General features: G+C 39.5%; 1 protein-coding gene across 1 annotated transcript in view; it reads right to left on the bottom strand.

The window, feature by feature from the left end:
• Nucleotides 1–16,204, bottom strand: part of zdhhc9 (zinc finger DHHC-type palmitoyltransferase 9) — a 28,627-nt gene continuing 12,423 nt past the window's right edge. The window contains exons 3-9 of the mRNA XM_020645403.3: nucleotides 14,278–14,436; nucleotides 12,321–12,458; nucleotides 11,818–11,866; nucleotides 10,716–10,818; nucleotides 5,043–5,146; nucleotides 4,656–4,764; nucleotides 1–3,651 (exon numbers count right to left, since the gene is read on the bottom strand). Coding sequence (XP_020501059.1) covers nucleotides 3,469–3,651; nucleotides 4,656–4,764; nucleotides 5,043–5,146; nucleotides 10,716–10,818; nucleotides 11,818–11,866; nucleotides 12,321–12,458; nucleotides 14,278–14,436 — 845 coding nt within the window. The 3' untranslated portion in view covers nucleotides 1–3,468. The remainder of the gene's footprint in view (nucleotides 3,652–4,655; nucleotides 4,765–5,042; nucleotides 5,147–10,715; nucleotides 10,819–11,817; nucleotides 11,867–12,320; nucleotides 12,459–14,277; nucleotides 14,437–16,204) is intronic.

Here is a 16,204-nt window from a genome sequence, read left to right as displayed (position 1 = left end):
TAATAATAATAAGACAATATTGTTTATTTACCAGACACATTGATCATGTAAAAAGAAGTGAAGTAAATTGAATGAAATACATATAGTCACAGTGTCGATACTGAACAAAGTGAATATAAATAAAGAGTCCCATCATGTTATATTACTGTATCTGTATACATAATGTAATAGATTGATCAGAGCATTCAGATCTGACCACGTCATGGCATTTTAACACAAGATTCATACATACAGTACAAGAGCTACACTTTGGCTCTACAGTCTTTAGAGCTCAAACTCAAAGTTCAACCATCCCTCTAAGATCTGCTTTGTTACACATTTATCAACACAAACGGCCCTTCATTTATCGAATATCAATCACATACATTCTCTGTGGCAGCAAAGCAAAGTAACCAAATACACCAAACTGTCTCTAAATACTTCCACAGACGCTTCCACTGCTTCTTAGCTCAGCTTTAAAATATGATCTTTGTTACTCATTTGGAATTTTTTCTGGTCAAAAACTCTGTTTTCTTTTTACTTCAACCGAACAATAGTGCCACTATCAGAGATGTGTTAGTTCTCTCACCTTTTACCTCCAGTGTAGAGAAGTAAACACATCTAGAGCTCAAAATCGTGGATTCACCACTTGGTTGATTCACAAATACCTGATTGTCTCTTCAATTTTAATTGTCAGTAATTTGTTAACAATTTTATTAAGGAAAAAATAGATCTGAATTTGCATGTTCCAGATTTCATCATTTTTGGTAGTGAATTCGACTGTATTTTATCTGTCAACACATGGAGAAAACAGTTCATCAGATTATCAACAAAATCCTCCACTAATCAATTTTTTAAAAAGTTACCTTGAGAAAAGTTTTATTACCTTTAACTGTCTAATCTGGGTCTTGAGGTTTACATTGCTTCAACATACAATGAAAATCATTTCACAGCTTTCCACTACAGCATCTGCAGTATCCTACAATTCATTTCCTTCTCTCTGTTTGGCCTGAGTTTTTAAGAGTTCAGATTTTTAGGTCATCAGGAGAAACTGTGAGCAGTTTGAGTCATTTCTGCTGCACTGCTGTTGACACACTATAAATCCTACATAATTATATTTCACAAACACCGACTCTGTCTTGCATACAACACAATCACTTTTACAAACTCTCGCTATCAGCTAACATCATATAAATACTTAGAATATACTTCATTTCTTTCTCTCGCTTGTCCCCTCCAGTGATCTGTGACCAAAACGAAACAAAGTCTGAAGAAGCCACATTACAGGCTGTGATCTGTCTGAAACACACAGACGTGTCAAAATAAAAGCATTGGACGTCTTTCTCTCTGCCTCGGCTTTATTCTCGAGGATAATAAACCTGCCACAGACAGCTGCAGGGGCCTCAGGCGTACTGTAGGAGTGACTGTCACCGCAAAGATGTACAGAGAAGGAGTTAATACGAGGGAGATCTTTAAGGAATGAGGAGATGACAGGAGGAGAGAGGAGGCTGACGATGATCTGCTCAGGAGTGATTTACAGGAAGAGGTGCTCAAGCTCACAGGCAGCATCATTAACAGTGTCTGCACTTACACTTCAAACTAAATTAATTCAATTTAACTTTCCTCCTCTCAAGTTAGCTGAGAGGTTTCATGTCAGCATCACTTGATCAAACTATTTACAGTTAAAGAATGGCTTTGCTTAGTTTTTGCTTCATGAACTCTGATTCAGTGGTTCCCAACCTTTGGAGTCTTTGACCTCCGAAACTGAAGAAATATCTTTTTTCACAGGTCACAAGCTGTGATCAATTCAACAAATATAAATATACATTTATATAATGAGGAAAATGAACATTGTTGCATAATTGAAACAAATCATTTCTCTAATCAGATCAATTATTTTTATTTTCCTTTTTAAAAGAAATACCTAGACATTTGAGGAAATAAACCTTTTAACTTATTTCCTGTGTAGAGTTTAGATAAGAGCTAGCTTAGCATAAGGGCTAAAAAGGGGAAAGCAGCTAGCCTGGTTCTGTCCATAGTTCAGAAATACAGCTACCAGTAATAATAAAGATCGTTGATTTTGTCTTGTAAAAAAAAACAGAAGAAAGTTAGGAAGGAGTTCCAGACTTTCGTTAAAACTAAAAACAGCTTGTTATTTGTACACAACAGTGAATAAGTAGTACATAAGGCAGGCAGGCTCATTAAGGGGAAAAAAGACCGTGGAATAAATTTTTTCTTCTAACTCCTTGAAAAAAATAAAGCCAGTAAACTTTTTTTTTTAGTTTAAAAAAAATTAAAATCGTTATGGTTAGATGTGAAGCATTGCTGACGTCACATGTTCAAGTCCAATCTTTGACATCGACCGCACATCATCCCTAACTCTGTTCTTCCTGTCAGTCTTCACTGTCCTGTCATAAAGGCAAAATGGCCCAAAAAAATCGCTTTAAAAAAATCTTATGACAGCTTAGATTAGCTTCAACCTCTCATAGGGGTCTCAAACCCCAGGTTGGGAACCACTGGACTAAACATTAGCAATTCATATTTAACACTGTATCAGCGGTTAGAACAGATTTCAAGGGCTTCTCTGTTGGTCTGCTTTTGATAAGGCACTGGTAACACTAGTGTCTACTATCATCAGGAGTCCGGCTTTCTCAAACTCAAACACTTCAGCTCTGCTAAAGCGATGAAGCTATTTCATGTGTTTCAGAGCACCGACATCTCACTACATCCTTGATTATATAAAAATGGAAGGACTGGTCTGGATCATATCGCTTTGTGAAAAAAAAGAAAGATAAACCCAAGTAACAGTAGTGAATGCAGCAATATCAGAACACAAGGTAGGTCGAGACGTCACTGGAAGGATCAATCAGCTGAGAAATTGCATGTCCCTCCTTTCTGGAAATGCTCTGTACTCATAAACTCACATCGGTGACCCTTCTCATTAAAATGCTGCTTGTTTAGCCTTCTCATGGTTTGCATAGGGCATGTATGGGCATACAACAGAAAACTGACTGTATGAAGTTTTTACATGTCCAGGAGTTATATTGTCTTTGCCAGACACTTGCAAGGAGTATACTGAACGGGCCTTTTACAGTAAATGTTATTACGCAGTTTTTAAATAAAGAACAAAAACACTTAGAGCAGCCCACAGGGGACCTGTTGGGATGTCATTAGCATGAAGAGGTTTTTTTTCTCTGCAGTTCTTCCTCTGTGTGTCTTTCCCATGCAGTGTTCAGAAGACAGAGGAAGTTGCTGACTTTCCATTAAATCCCTCCTCCTGCTGCAGGAGCAAGTGTCAATCAAAAAGCTCTGCAGCGTCTGCCGCGAGGAGGAGGGGAGAGAGGAGGAGCTGCTGCAAAAGCTCCGCTCTCCTGGTGGAATGTAGGGCAGGAATAACAGAGTCACCTGCACAGTAATCACATGTTGATTATTAATGTTTCAGGATGCTGGAGGAGGGGCTAATGACAAGGACCCGCCCCCTAAATGCAGCTAATGGATCTTGTCCTTGGCGAGGGCGGTTTCAGCGTCGGTCTCAGGGGAAGCCAGGGGGGGGACCTTCTGAGCAGGGGGAAGCTCCTCTCTGGGGGAGGGGCTTTTCTCTGCTGAGTCAGCAATGCTCGGCTTGGCATCATCAGGTGTGTGCTCATTGGGGATGAGCGGAGCTGTGGTTTTCTGTAGGCAGAGGATAACATGATGAAAAGATGCAAATGCAGAAAAACAGTGCCACAGCACAGCTTCAAAGGAATAAATAAATTTATTGAGATTGTTTGTGGTTAGCTATATATAATTTACATTTTCTATTTTAGTTTTATAACACATAACAGAGCTTATTTAGCAATAATAAGAATTTAAAATGAACATTTGATCAAATAGCCCCTAAATACTGTTATAATATAAATATGTTTTTGTGACAGTTGTTTACAGTTTGACCAGTACATAACTACTTCATCTAGGGAATTTGCATGAATCATTTCAATGATCATGTTAAAAGGTAGAAGAAGAGGAATTCAGAGTTACTTTTCAGCATTAATAGATTCAATTCCATTCACAAATCTGCATGTATCGCACACTAATTGCTATAAATGTAATGCACATATCCAGGAGTTTAAAAACAGGTTTGAGTAAGTCCTAATCAGCAGCAGTCTGTTTATTTCTGCAGTCCTGATCAGGCAGGATTTAGATATCAGGCAGGGACGGTGACTTCTGCTTAGATTTGCTGTGCTTATATCGCAGAAGGATTATCTTAAAAAAAACATAGAGTCACTTTACACGTCTACAGGATTAAGTGTAATTAGGCACAACATCTTAAATAACTGGCTTTTTAAAAAAAGAAAAAAAGTAATAACACTGAGGTGAAGCTCAGTTTGTAGAGAAAATCAAATATTCACTCATTCAGTACTTGATAGATCCAAAACATTTGGGGAGGAAGAATCTCAGAAATGTCCATTTTAAAGAAAAGTACAATCATGTCTAAGAATCGATCTGTTCTATTAGCAGAAAAGCCACTAAATGGCTCCACATCCAGATCACAACATGGATTACAGAAAAGAGAAGTCCTCTTTGCCCTCCTATACTCACTGTCATCGCTATTCTGTGCTTTGCAGCCTCTATCCACTTTAATGGAAGTATGTGAAGGGGTTCTGTGTGTGTGTGTGTGTGTGCGTGTGTGATCGCACCGTGGTTTGTGGCACTGGGTTGCTGCTGCTCAAGGAGGAGGAGGAGGGTGCAGCAGGCGTTGCAGAAACAGGCATATCGTCCTGCATCAGTCCTCTTCTGTCCAAGACGCTGCAGAGGGAGACGAGGCAATCAGTCACTTACTTCAGCCTGATCGTTATTCACCAGAGCCATGCACAGGAGAGCGATAAATCTAAGAGTCTAATCTTTCACAGACACCGATACAGGACTTATTGATAACAGCAGGAAAACAGCAAAGACATAAACTTTAGCATGATGATGAATTAAACAACAATAGATGTGACATTCTGATTCAAGCCAGGTGTTTCATACAAAATAAGTCGCCCAGTTTCACGTGAGACCATGTTGAGCCTTGGATCTGACATTACCTCGGGTATGTTGGTCCACAGAGAACCTCACAGCAGTTTTTGAAGATGTTCTTGTGGCTATACGGGTTCTGGACTCTGTTTTTTCCCGACCATGATCCTTTAATCTGAGAAATACAAATTGAACACAACACTGGTCACCAGGGCATCAAACATTCAAAAACCATAAACCAACATCCCAAACACTTCCTGTATGTGTTACACACCCACTCTATTCACTTTTTAAAAAGATTTCCCCCTTGCTTATGTCTTATTCAAAAGCATAATTCCATTTTTAGATGTTATTCCCACAGGCTTGGCTTTGACCTACTAAAAAAGATTTCGTCAGAGATGTAATGATTCCTGGTTTAATTGGAACCCTGAGCCAACAGGTTCAAACGAGCAAGGCGACAAAAAAACACTAATAATTCATTGAAAAATCTGAAGATTAATTCAAAGGATTCCACCAGCTATGAAGAAAGTTATTTTACACTGTGAGGGGTTTAAAGTACAGCATGTAGTGGTAATTTAAAACTCCAAAACATCAACTCCTTCTTCCACACATTTTGCATTTTTAACATACTCTTATTACTGCCTGCATCAAGTGAAATAATTGAACACAAGACTTTATGCTTACAGTATTTAATCAAAGGTTAATTTTCTAGATTTTTTGCTTTATTTTATTAAAAAAAATTACACAAAACTCAGCGAGACATTTTTGCTCCCATTTTTGGGAGCAAAAAAAGCATCCCCAATTGTGGAAAATTCACAAAATACTTCCTACAAGGTCGTAAAGCCGTGCTCGGCATGGTTAAGAAGTCCAAATATAGCGGGGGTCCTAAAGGCAGAGTTGGAGGAGCGGCGAACAAACTCACAAGTGAAATTCCACATGAAATACCACACCCACGACATCGTTGGTGCAGAGCTGGTAGAAAGCATACCCCCCCTTTAAGATCTAAAGATTTTGAATGATTTCAGCTACATAGATGTGTTCCCTCTGAAGATGGGTGGAGACGCGCTGTGCCACTTTTCTAATATCACATTTCGTTCCGCTCATTATTGTTGTTAAATATGGATTTTCTGAACACTGACATCATACTGGTTGTGTGCTCAAGGTAATGAGCAGTTCAGGCAAACAGATTATTTTTGTCCCGCGCTTCATCTCAAGTTACAAACACAGCTTGAAATGAATACCTGCACAAAGGACGCAGGGCTAAAAAGAAATAAAACCCACCTCTTCCACATGTTTCTCAGATTAAAAAGGAAAAAATACCTTAAAACACATTTTTTTTAAAGTTAATAATCTCCCAAACAGATTTACTAGAATAAAACACCAAACACAGACAAGGCGCAGTGATGTTTGTAGTAAAAAGTAACAACTATATTTACCATTTCATTTGTGTCACCGCAACAGCAATACAGTCAAGGAGAACATATCTTTAAATGTGTCATCATCATGCTTTTCAGTTAAGTTATTTTCTCTTTAAATGTTCACAGAAATAAACGTCTGTAAAGTCCCTATTTTTCAATCAGGTAACACAAGTCATCAAGTCATCAAGCCAGTGGTGCTCTGCAGTTGGGTTGATGACTACAATACTAGAATACGCACGAGCAATGTATTGTTTTCCTGGTGTTGTGAGTGAACAACAGCTTCAGTTTCTGCTGTTGGTAATATATAGTCCGTAGTTATTTTGTGATGATTGTGCAAGACTGACTTAAGAGTTAGTGTAAGTAAAAGATTTACAAATAAGGTGACATACCATTTGACCTCGACAAACATCCAGAATTAGAGATAGTTTTCTGATATAAATAAAATAAAATAAAATAAAACGCATGTAGAACTGACCCCTACACTTAAGTTTGGCTGCAGAGCAGAGCTTGTACCGAGTGACCCTCCAGCAAGACAAAGACAACCGCTCTTTTTTTAGATGCAGTGGATATAGGTCAACAGTCTGCCCGTGAGGTACTTCAGTGCTGCATGCCTTTGTGTACGATGTGTCTATCTTAGTGTGTGTGTGTGTGTGTGTGTGTGTGTGTGTGTGTGTGTGTGTGTGTGTGTAGACAGGGCATGTGTCATCCTATGGGAGACCCGAGCAGCTACAACACTCAAGGTGCCTTCTCCTGTTCTCGCCCTTATTCCACCCCCTTCCCTCCTCACTCCCCTCTCTCACTTACTCTCCCCCCCTCCCTCCTCCACCTCTCTGCCACAGCAGTACTTTTTGGCAGCGTGCCTGGCCCCTGCAGGTATCGATGCATCTATTATTAGGCCAATCACAGATATTGAAACTGCAGGGTTGACAGCCATTTGTTTCAACTCGTGGAGCAACATCAGACTGTAGGTGCACACTGCAGAGCTTCAAAAAGAAAAACAAATGAGGCCAGACATCCCACAGGAAGGAAAAAAGGAGAATTATAAATTAATCATTACAACAAAGTACGAGTGCACTCTCTTGCTTTCAGCCATCTAGAACCTCCCACCACATGCACCATCTCTGCTGCTCTCTGTTTCACGTCACAGCGTCTGCAGGCAGATCTACGCTAACAATGCTCCAATATGGTATACACAGTGTTAACACTCCTATACACAGACAGGCGCAACATAAATGACTCCCTCTGTGGATTCATCTACAGCTCTTCACCTGCTTTACATCAGCCTGAATGTGTCTGTGTGCTCACTAAATAAAGCAATCAATTGTTTTTTTTTTCCTCATTTAGCCTCGCCAGCTCCCTCTAAAAGTAGCTGGCAGGTTCAGTCAGAAACCAAACGTTGTGTTTTGTTCTTGTTTCACAGTTTTTTGTTTTTTTAAAGAATATGTCGTGCATATTTTTAGAACATTACACTTTGTCGACTTTGTGCACAGTGAGGAGTCCAAGAAACGGCTGCCTCAAGCATTCAAAGCCTTAACAAACCAATTTGTAGAAAGAGAAGAATAAAAACTGTTCCTGCTGTACTGAACATATTTCCCTTTGTAAGGAGATTTCTGGTCTCAGTTATCTGTACTAAAAAAAAAGGACATATACAGGAAGATTGGCAATCTCTCCATGTGGTCCTTCTGCCTCATTTACTTATTAAAAGTACAAAGAAATGTGACATACAGCACAGAGACAGCCAGTTTAAGCTGCAGAAAGAGATTCTTTTTTCCTCTCAGTGTGCTGTTTTATTTGAGTTCACAACACTCTCTGTGTTTGCTTTACTACAGTTTACAATATAATAGTCTTACAAGCTGCAGTTTACCAGCCCTCTGTGAGGAGGTGTCGTTGTCAAGGAAACAGCACTGTAGTTTTAGAAATTGTAATGTTTACACGTCTGTGATGTACGTTTGTTTATCTTTCCACTCACATGAAGCCAAGCCGCCTGATCTCCCAAGATGTACCAACATGCTCCTAATAATCTGTACTCTCTAACTATTGAACTTTTTTAATTCCAAGCCAAAAGCATTTTGGGTAGTGAAGTATCTTTAAAATGATACTAATGGCTTTGATTTGGTCTCTTAATGATCTTTTTTATTGATGTATTTTATACAAGTGAAACGTCTTTTTCCAGCATCTCCCACAGTAACTGTTTCATAAGGATTCTAAGAAAACTGATTTCAAACCTTGTAAAAACAAGCGCTGTATCATGAATCACTTTATCTTGTCATTCTCTGCAAATACTGTCTCAATTCCCTGCATAGTTCACTTCATCATTCATTATATACTGTATATCCCCCTTGTTTTTATTTTTATTTATCTTATCTATTCTGTTTAAAGTGTATTTTTGAGCTTTTTTTGTCTGTGCTGCTGCAACGCCCGAATTTCCCCTCTGGGGATCAATAAAGTATTATCTTATCTTATCTTAAAATATGTAAGATCTACTCAGATATCTCAATTTGAGAGGATTTGATTTGTCTTCAAATGGGATGAGGCAAGACATTTGTCGAAGATGCTTTTTGGAACCTCTTTGAGTACATATTGATGAATGAGTTAATCCTATTGGTCCATTGGATCAAGGGTCAGAGATCATTTGCATCAAGACAGTGCGCTACATAAACAAACTAGATGCAAAGTACAGCACTGCCACTCAGTGAATGATTCAGAGTGTGAAAGCCCGATGGTTGTGACAACAGGATCTGTCTGTAGCTTTGTGCTATTTTAGTGAATTCATGGAGTTATTTTATGCTACATCATCATCATCATCATCTTTATTGACTGACTCAAGAGTCCATCGGAAAACATATTTTTTTCCAAACTAGATAAAGACAAACAAGGTTAAAAGACAAACAAACACCAATATGATATCAGACAGCTGTTCCAGTGTCTCCACAGGGATGACGGGAATCACACAGAAACATAATAATGGAGTTCTGACAATCCTTCAATTGGAAGACAATTTGTACATCATGTTTCTTATAAGAGCATGAACAGTGTTAACTCCTTCATTATAAAATACTTCACTTGCAATAGTCTATCTTTTTTTATTATAGTATCCTCATGGAGTCATTGCAAGCAAATTGAAGCTTTTGTAAGCTTGCCCTTTTATACCTGGCCCACAGGGGGGCAGTATGAAGAGCAGTGCAGTACTATAAGGAGCTTTATCTTGACATATTGGCCTGAGCATATAATATTCTGCACCGTCATCGTCATCTTAAAAAATAGAACTTAATGTGTTTAACAGTTGTTTTATTTCAACTCTAATGCACGTCAGATATCTCATAGTAAAATAACCTTTCTGATCCGTATTGAAGTCTCTAAATATTTTTTTTGCTGCTGACACTAAGCACCTGCCCTGACAGGTAAAACTTGGTCCTTGTCCCCTTTTGTTCTAAATATCAACATAGCACTCTTTTTAGCATTGTATTGCACGTCATATGTTCCTTCATAGAACAATTATTCAGCTGCTGACACCCAGAAACTGCTAGGGGGGGAAATTTGCCATATCATCAGCATACATAAGATGATTGATTGAATTGTTACCCAACACACAACCAGTTTTGCAACCACTCAGTTGTTACCAGTAAGCCAGAAGCCATACAATATTTTAAGGAACCCCTTTTTACTTAGTTACATAAACAGCTTTTGATGGTTGACACGGTCAAAGGCCTTTGAGGCGTCAATGTATCATATAGGGAACTGTTCCTTCTATAGAGCTCAACAGCTTCTTTCAAGGCACAAATACAACGATCATTACCATGTTTAGCTTTAAAGCCACACTGGTTATCAGTGGTACTGATATATTCAGATAACTAAACTATAAGAAATATCTTTAGGACCTTAGATACCACTCACTTGCTAGAGCAATAGGCCAATAATGATCTAGGCTCCCAACCTTGCCAGTGTTGTCCTTGATGACAGGCACCGCAGTAATGGATAACACAGAGTCTGGTGGCAGGCCGGGAGTCATTAGACCAGTAAAACAAATATCAAGAAGAATAGCAACATTTGTGCTCGCAAACTCTAGAAGCTCTGCAGTGATCTGATCTGAGCCACTTGCCTTATTTTTTAGCAAGCTGCAATATTGCTTGATAGACCTCAGTGGCTGTAAATGGCTCTATATCACTACTAGCAATGTTCCCCATTCAGGCCCCTGTTCGCACAATTAAATAAAGCATGGTAATGTTGCCTCCATAACCATAACTCCATTACCTCCAGAAACTCTCTCTGTTGTGCACGGTCGCACGATAGAGCATGTTTAGGGAACATGCAGAAAGATGTACTTACGTCCTCATTGGTGGTCTGGTTGAGGGAGATCAGGTAGGTGTGGAAGCCGGTCAGACCCACCACCGACCACAGAGTGAAGAAACACACCAACACCTCCAGTACAGTGGACACGAGTTAAGAAAACAGCAACAGAGGATTTTGACATGACACATTGTCACTGATGAACCAGTGGATAGAAGATAAACGCAAAATGGCAGATAATGCTGCAATATAGTTCATGACAGTGACGGAGACTACATTTATATTAAAAAGGTCAAGAGGTCGAAGTTCGCAGCCTTAATGATATAAACAAACAACTAGCATACGTTTCACACAATGCTGATGTTAGCTTTAACAATAAAAGTAGACAGGAACATCTTCCATTATGTAATTCATAAACAGGGAAATGGACGTTTCAAATGTAGCGTGAACGGTAAAAAAAAAAAAATGGTCATGGAACTGTGGAGATATGTATTGTCCATAAAATTACAGTAAGAAAGGTAGGTTTTGAGGACTATAAAAAAAAATCTGTGAGCTGTTAGAAAAATGCACTTAATATTTTGACAACAAAACCTTGCCGAGTACTGAAAAACCTTTAAAATGATCCCTAGTGCGACACGTTATTGAGCTGGGAAATATAGGACACAGAGAGGACATATTTGTCTCCATGAAATACAAAATGCTTCTGCTGGTTTTGAACAGCTTGTTTTGTACCATAAAACCCCTCAAGCTAATGAAGGTAGAGCATGTTGGTCTTCAAAGTAACACGAGGTTAATACTGTTGCTGTATACTCATTGCTGTACATGTTAAATACTGCATCTAGCTTTAGCACAGAACAGCTTGCATAAATTATTTATTACACTTTTGCACTTTTGTTCTTGTTTTCCAAAAGGCTAAATAAGGACACTTCTTCATCATGTGATCAAATCCAAAGCTTGACAGGTATACTGTGAGCAGAGGCTAGGCTGCTATTAAAAACGGAAATCGCTGTTCATGGAGAGGTTTAGGAAGAATCATAGCCTGCCTGTTATGCCTTAAAAGAAACTAGATTTTTTTAATGTTTTCTATTTTAGGAAATCTGGCTCACATGATGTATACTGCGGTCAGAGCTTAAAAGGATATGTTCCAGGTGTTTCCTTCAAAGTGTTCAGAAAGCCATTATCCACCGAACCTGTGAAAGGAGCAACACAGAGGAGAGTTGAGAAGGACACACTGTCTAGAAATCCTACTGCTTCATTATTCATTTTTCTCAAATGAAAATGCAAATTTTTCCACACTTTACTTAAGTATTAAGATAACAAGACAAGAGCTAATTATCCTGACTAGAAACACTCCTGTTTCCTCGTCTTCTTACTGAGTGTATTTTGTTGAACAAGGAAGCAGGAGAGACGAGGATAAAAGAGGAATCATGTCATGTTGTCTGTTCCTGTTGAATGTCATGTCATGCTCCAGGAAAAGCCTGGTCTGAACAAGGTCGTAGTTTCAGCACATTCACACAAGAAGCTGCAAGTGGGTCTGTAACACAGGTCGTTCTTCCTGCTTTTCCACATTCTTTAAACTCATCATGTATCATTCTGCACGTTGCACATGTCTGTTCCTTGAGATCAGACCGTCAGGATACTCACGCATGACAACGTGGACGATGTCGAAGGTGAAGATGTAAATGGTGAGCAGGGAAAGCGACGTGGTGAACAGGTAGAAGTATCGGTAGTTCCTCTTGCCCACGCAGTTGCCCACCCATGGACAGTGGTGATCGAAACGATCTGGAGAGTAAAGGAAACATCTCTGTTTACAAATGAACAGAGGCTGCATACAAACTTTTTTTTTTATAGAAAAGAGACTTTCAGAAATCAAACGCGAGTTAAAAATAAAAAAGGCCTCAGATGCAGGCTTATAGGCAGAAATAGCTTTGTGCATCAGCTTCTGTAAACCTGCAGTCTAAACATAGTGATCACTTCATCTTTGCCTCTCATTTTCTGTTATTTGGAGGCGATTCAGCTGAATGCAGTCAAGGGTCAGGAGGACAACAGGATACATGACGCTGCGCTCCCTGGATGGACTTTCACAACAGTTTACAGTAAACAATGAGACACATGTGTGAGACATAAAGAGGTCCATGGATCACTTTCTCTGACAAAGAAAAGTTTCAGTCCTGATTTTCAGTTTTGAGAGCGTTCACATACACTTTTGGTCAAGAGTATGGAACTCCCTAAAAACTATTCAGGAAGACAAGGTCTACTAGTGAACAAGTGTTTATGCAGTTATTGCCAGCTGGGATCATGGAGAGGTCGGCAGCTGCCACTGACTATATCACATACATGCCTTAACTAAACAACCAGTGAACGACCTCTATAGCTACATAAACTTGTATAAACAATGACGTTGTTCAGTGCTACCTTGCAGAAGTAAACATGCTGAACTAAGACAGTGACCTGTAAAAATGGAACCGGCTAAAATTCAGTGTTGTCATTTCCATCATGTAACAATGCTAACATTAACATGGAGCTCAAAGCAACGCAAAGTACAGTCTGACAGAGCTGCTAGCATTGATACAGACTACATGTCTTATTTGTACAGTATGGAGAACATTTTTTTTTCTCTATGCTCATGATATTAAAACTAAAATGCTCTAATTACCTTCTGCATCACTGAAAAAATATAACTAAATGTGTTCAGTAACTCTGCACAGAGCCAAATATATATTTTTTTTTTTACTTAAATTCTTTTGTACGTTAGTAATCTCATAGTATATAAACCTGAAAGGCCTCAGGCATAAACAAATAAAATCAGCAAGATGACTTTGGTGTTTTTTTTCTTATGCAGCTTATTCTGTGCAGGACTTTAACCTCTATAGAAGACGTCAAGATGAGCAGGAACAGATATGACTGCAGTAAAACAGGGACTGAGGCGTGCTGCCGTGTCATGTATGGACTGTGTGTGTGTGTGTGTGCATGTGTGTGCATGTGTGTGCGTGCGTGCCTGTGTGTGCATGTGTCTACAGCAGGTGGACACAGATGAACCAGTGTTCACAATGACTGAGCGTTTATTCCTTCACTGAGCCTCCACTGTCTCCTCTCATATCTCTTGAGTCTACGCTCTGCTCAGATGCTTTCCTCAATCATCAGAAGCCAAATCACTGTTAGTCTGCAGGGCTGACAGATGACACACATACACACACACACACATAGACACACACAGTTTCCACACATACATGCGCTCACACACAAACACACACACACGCATACTTCACCACTGTCAAATTATAAAGCAGGTTTCATAAAACAACTGTGAGGTTTTTTTTGTCTGATTTGTTCAGTATTTATTTTCTTTGCCTCCTGTCTTCTTGGTCCAACATGTATTTATAAAGCTGTGATTTTTTTTATGATTTAATCACTGTGACAAATGCATGTTGGGAGGTCATTTAGATCCAGGCTTTAATAAAAGAAAATCATCACAGTCAGCAAGCTATTTTTCCACACTCACCTTTCTATTCCTGAAAGCTGAAACAAACCGGCTTCAATGAGCCGTCCTGTCACGTCGTAAAGCTCGTGTTTGAACATCAGATAATAGGAGACGTCTTACCAACACAGTTGTCGCAGATGCTGCAGTGAGATGCTCGGGGTGGTCGGAAGATCTTGCACGTGTAGCAGTACTTCAGTTTGACGATCTGGTTGTTGATCTGAACGTTGCGGATTCGAGGCGGCGGTCTTTGCCCTGCGGGGACATTCCCATTGGCGGCCTCTGTGGGAACAAATAACATTCATTAGAAGGTGTTGGCAGTCCTGATCACTCTGGAAATTCCTCAAAAAAAAAGGTGTCGTTAAATTCCAATCCAACTTAACAACACTAAAATAAGATCTCACATTGGGAAAACAACGCATCCGACATTATTTTCACACATTTTAAACATTGTTAGCTTTACAGCAGGCACAGTTTATCCAAGCCTTATTCCATTACACGATATTGAGGGTCAGAATAGTGACTTTGCCAGCTCTATATTTTTTTCAGGCAGTGTAAAAATGTGAGCGTCAGTGACAAGGAAAGAGAAAAATGTCCCACAAATCTATGCACCTGACCCATGAGGGTGTCAGTGAACAAACATTGGCTCAATAGGGTATTGATAACTCTTGATTTATATGGGATCACTGATGAGCTGTAAATATCTTTTTTTTTTTAATCAGAAACGTTACATTGCAGAGTCCTGCTCTGTTTGGCAATCAGCTTAGCTTCCAAACACTGAAATGACAGTACTGCGCAGCCGTAACTTTGGTTTCTGCCTTGCAGTTATATCCTCATATATTCACATTTGCTGTCAGTCCAGATCTTTGTGATTATGTTGCACTGCAGGAGCCGAGAGGTTAGAGCGGCTGGCTAATGGTGCAGGAGAGGCTGTGTGTGTGCTGGCTGGAGTCTCAGAGGAGAGCAGCTGTTAGGGAGAAACTTTCCATTAACCTGCTGCAGTGGGAAGGCATGAATGTAGAGGTGACGGGAAAAAGAGGGAGCATGCTCATTAGACTTTCTGGGGACAAAATTAAGATAATAAATGTGGTGTTTGTGGAAATCTAATTATCTGGGCTGCATAAAGTGGTCAGAGTAAGAAATGTTTTTGCACATTTACAAGCTTGTATGTAAACCATAAAAAACATCTTCAGACATAAACAATATTTTGTCTGACAGGAGAAAAAAATGCTCTGTGCATTAATGCATTATGAATCTACAGAACGTAGGATTAGTGGCTTTCAGGATAAACCAGCGGAGGATAAATTAGTGAGTCATCACTCACAGGGAATGATGCCACTCCCTCGGGTAGCAAAGCTCTGTGTGTTAGTCGCATTATATATTCCAGGAGGAAGCTTCTACTCGTATTAGCATTCTCCCTCGGGACCGGTCTAACATGCTGAGGGGGACGGAGGATCGAGGCAGCAGGAGCTTCATCAACATGCCTGCCTCGGCCTCAGAATCAGATCACGCATCCACACCATTCATAATCGCAAACAGTTAGCCTAACACATTCAAAAAAACATACTTTGTTAAAGCTGCAAGTGTGGGATGGAAGTTGTTAAACCAAGTGCTACATTTAAGCTGCTGCGGTGCATATTCTTCACATGGGCGTGTTAGCATTTAGGTGAGAATATTTTGCTATTTCAGGGGAATATTCTGTAGTGTGAAATGAAAAAACATATAAACCAATGAAAGGATAAAGACGGAAAATAAGCATTGGAGGCATTAGGTGGCCAGTTCTGAACCAAATCATAGTAAACATGGACAATTTGCAAAATTTTTATGCTTGAATGTGAAACAGGACCAAAAACATCTAGAGACTTGGAGAGGTTATAGGTCAAGTTATCTTAGCGTAGCATAAGGAGAGGACACAAGAGGATTGACTTTGTCTAAGGTAGAGATATCCAAATCAATAGTTTTGGTGTCTAATAATATAAAACATGCTTTGCAGCAACCGGTTTGGCAAGAAAGCATTGTCGTACTGAAGGGTTTCAGTTGATGTCTTTTT

This window comes from Labrus bergylta, chromosome 9, assembly GCF_963930695.1.
Source record: "Labrus bergylta chromosome 9, fLabBer1.1, whole genome shotgun sequence".
Taxonomy (NCBI): domain Eukaryota; kingdom Metazoa; phylum Chordata; class Actinopteri; order Labriformes; family Labridae; genus Labrus; species Labrus bergylta.
The sequence above is the reverse complement of the archived record's forward strand: the minus strand, read 5'-3'. Positions and strand labels throughout refer to the sequence as shown.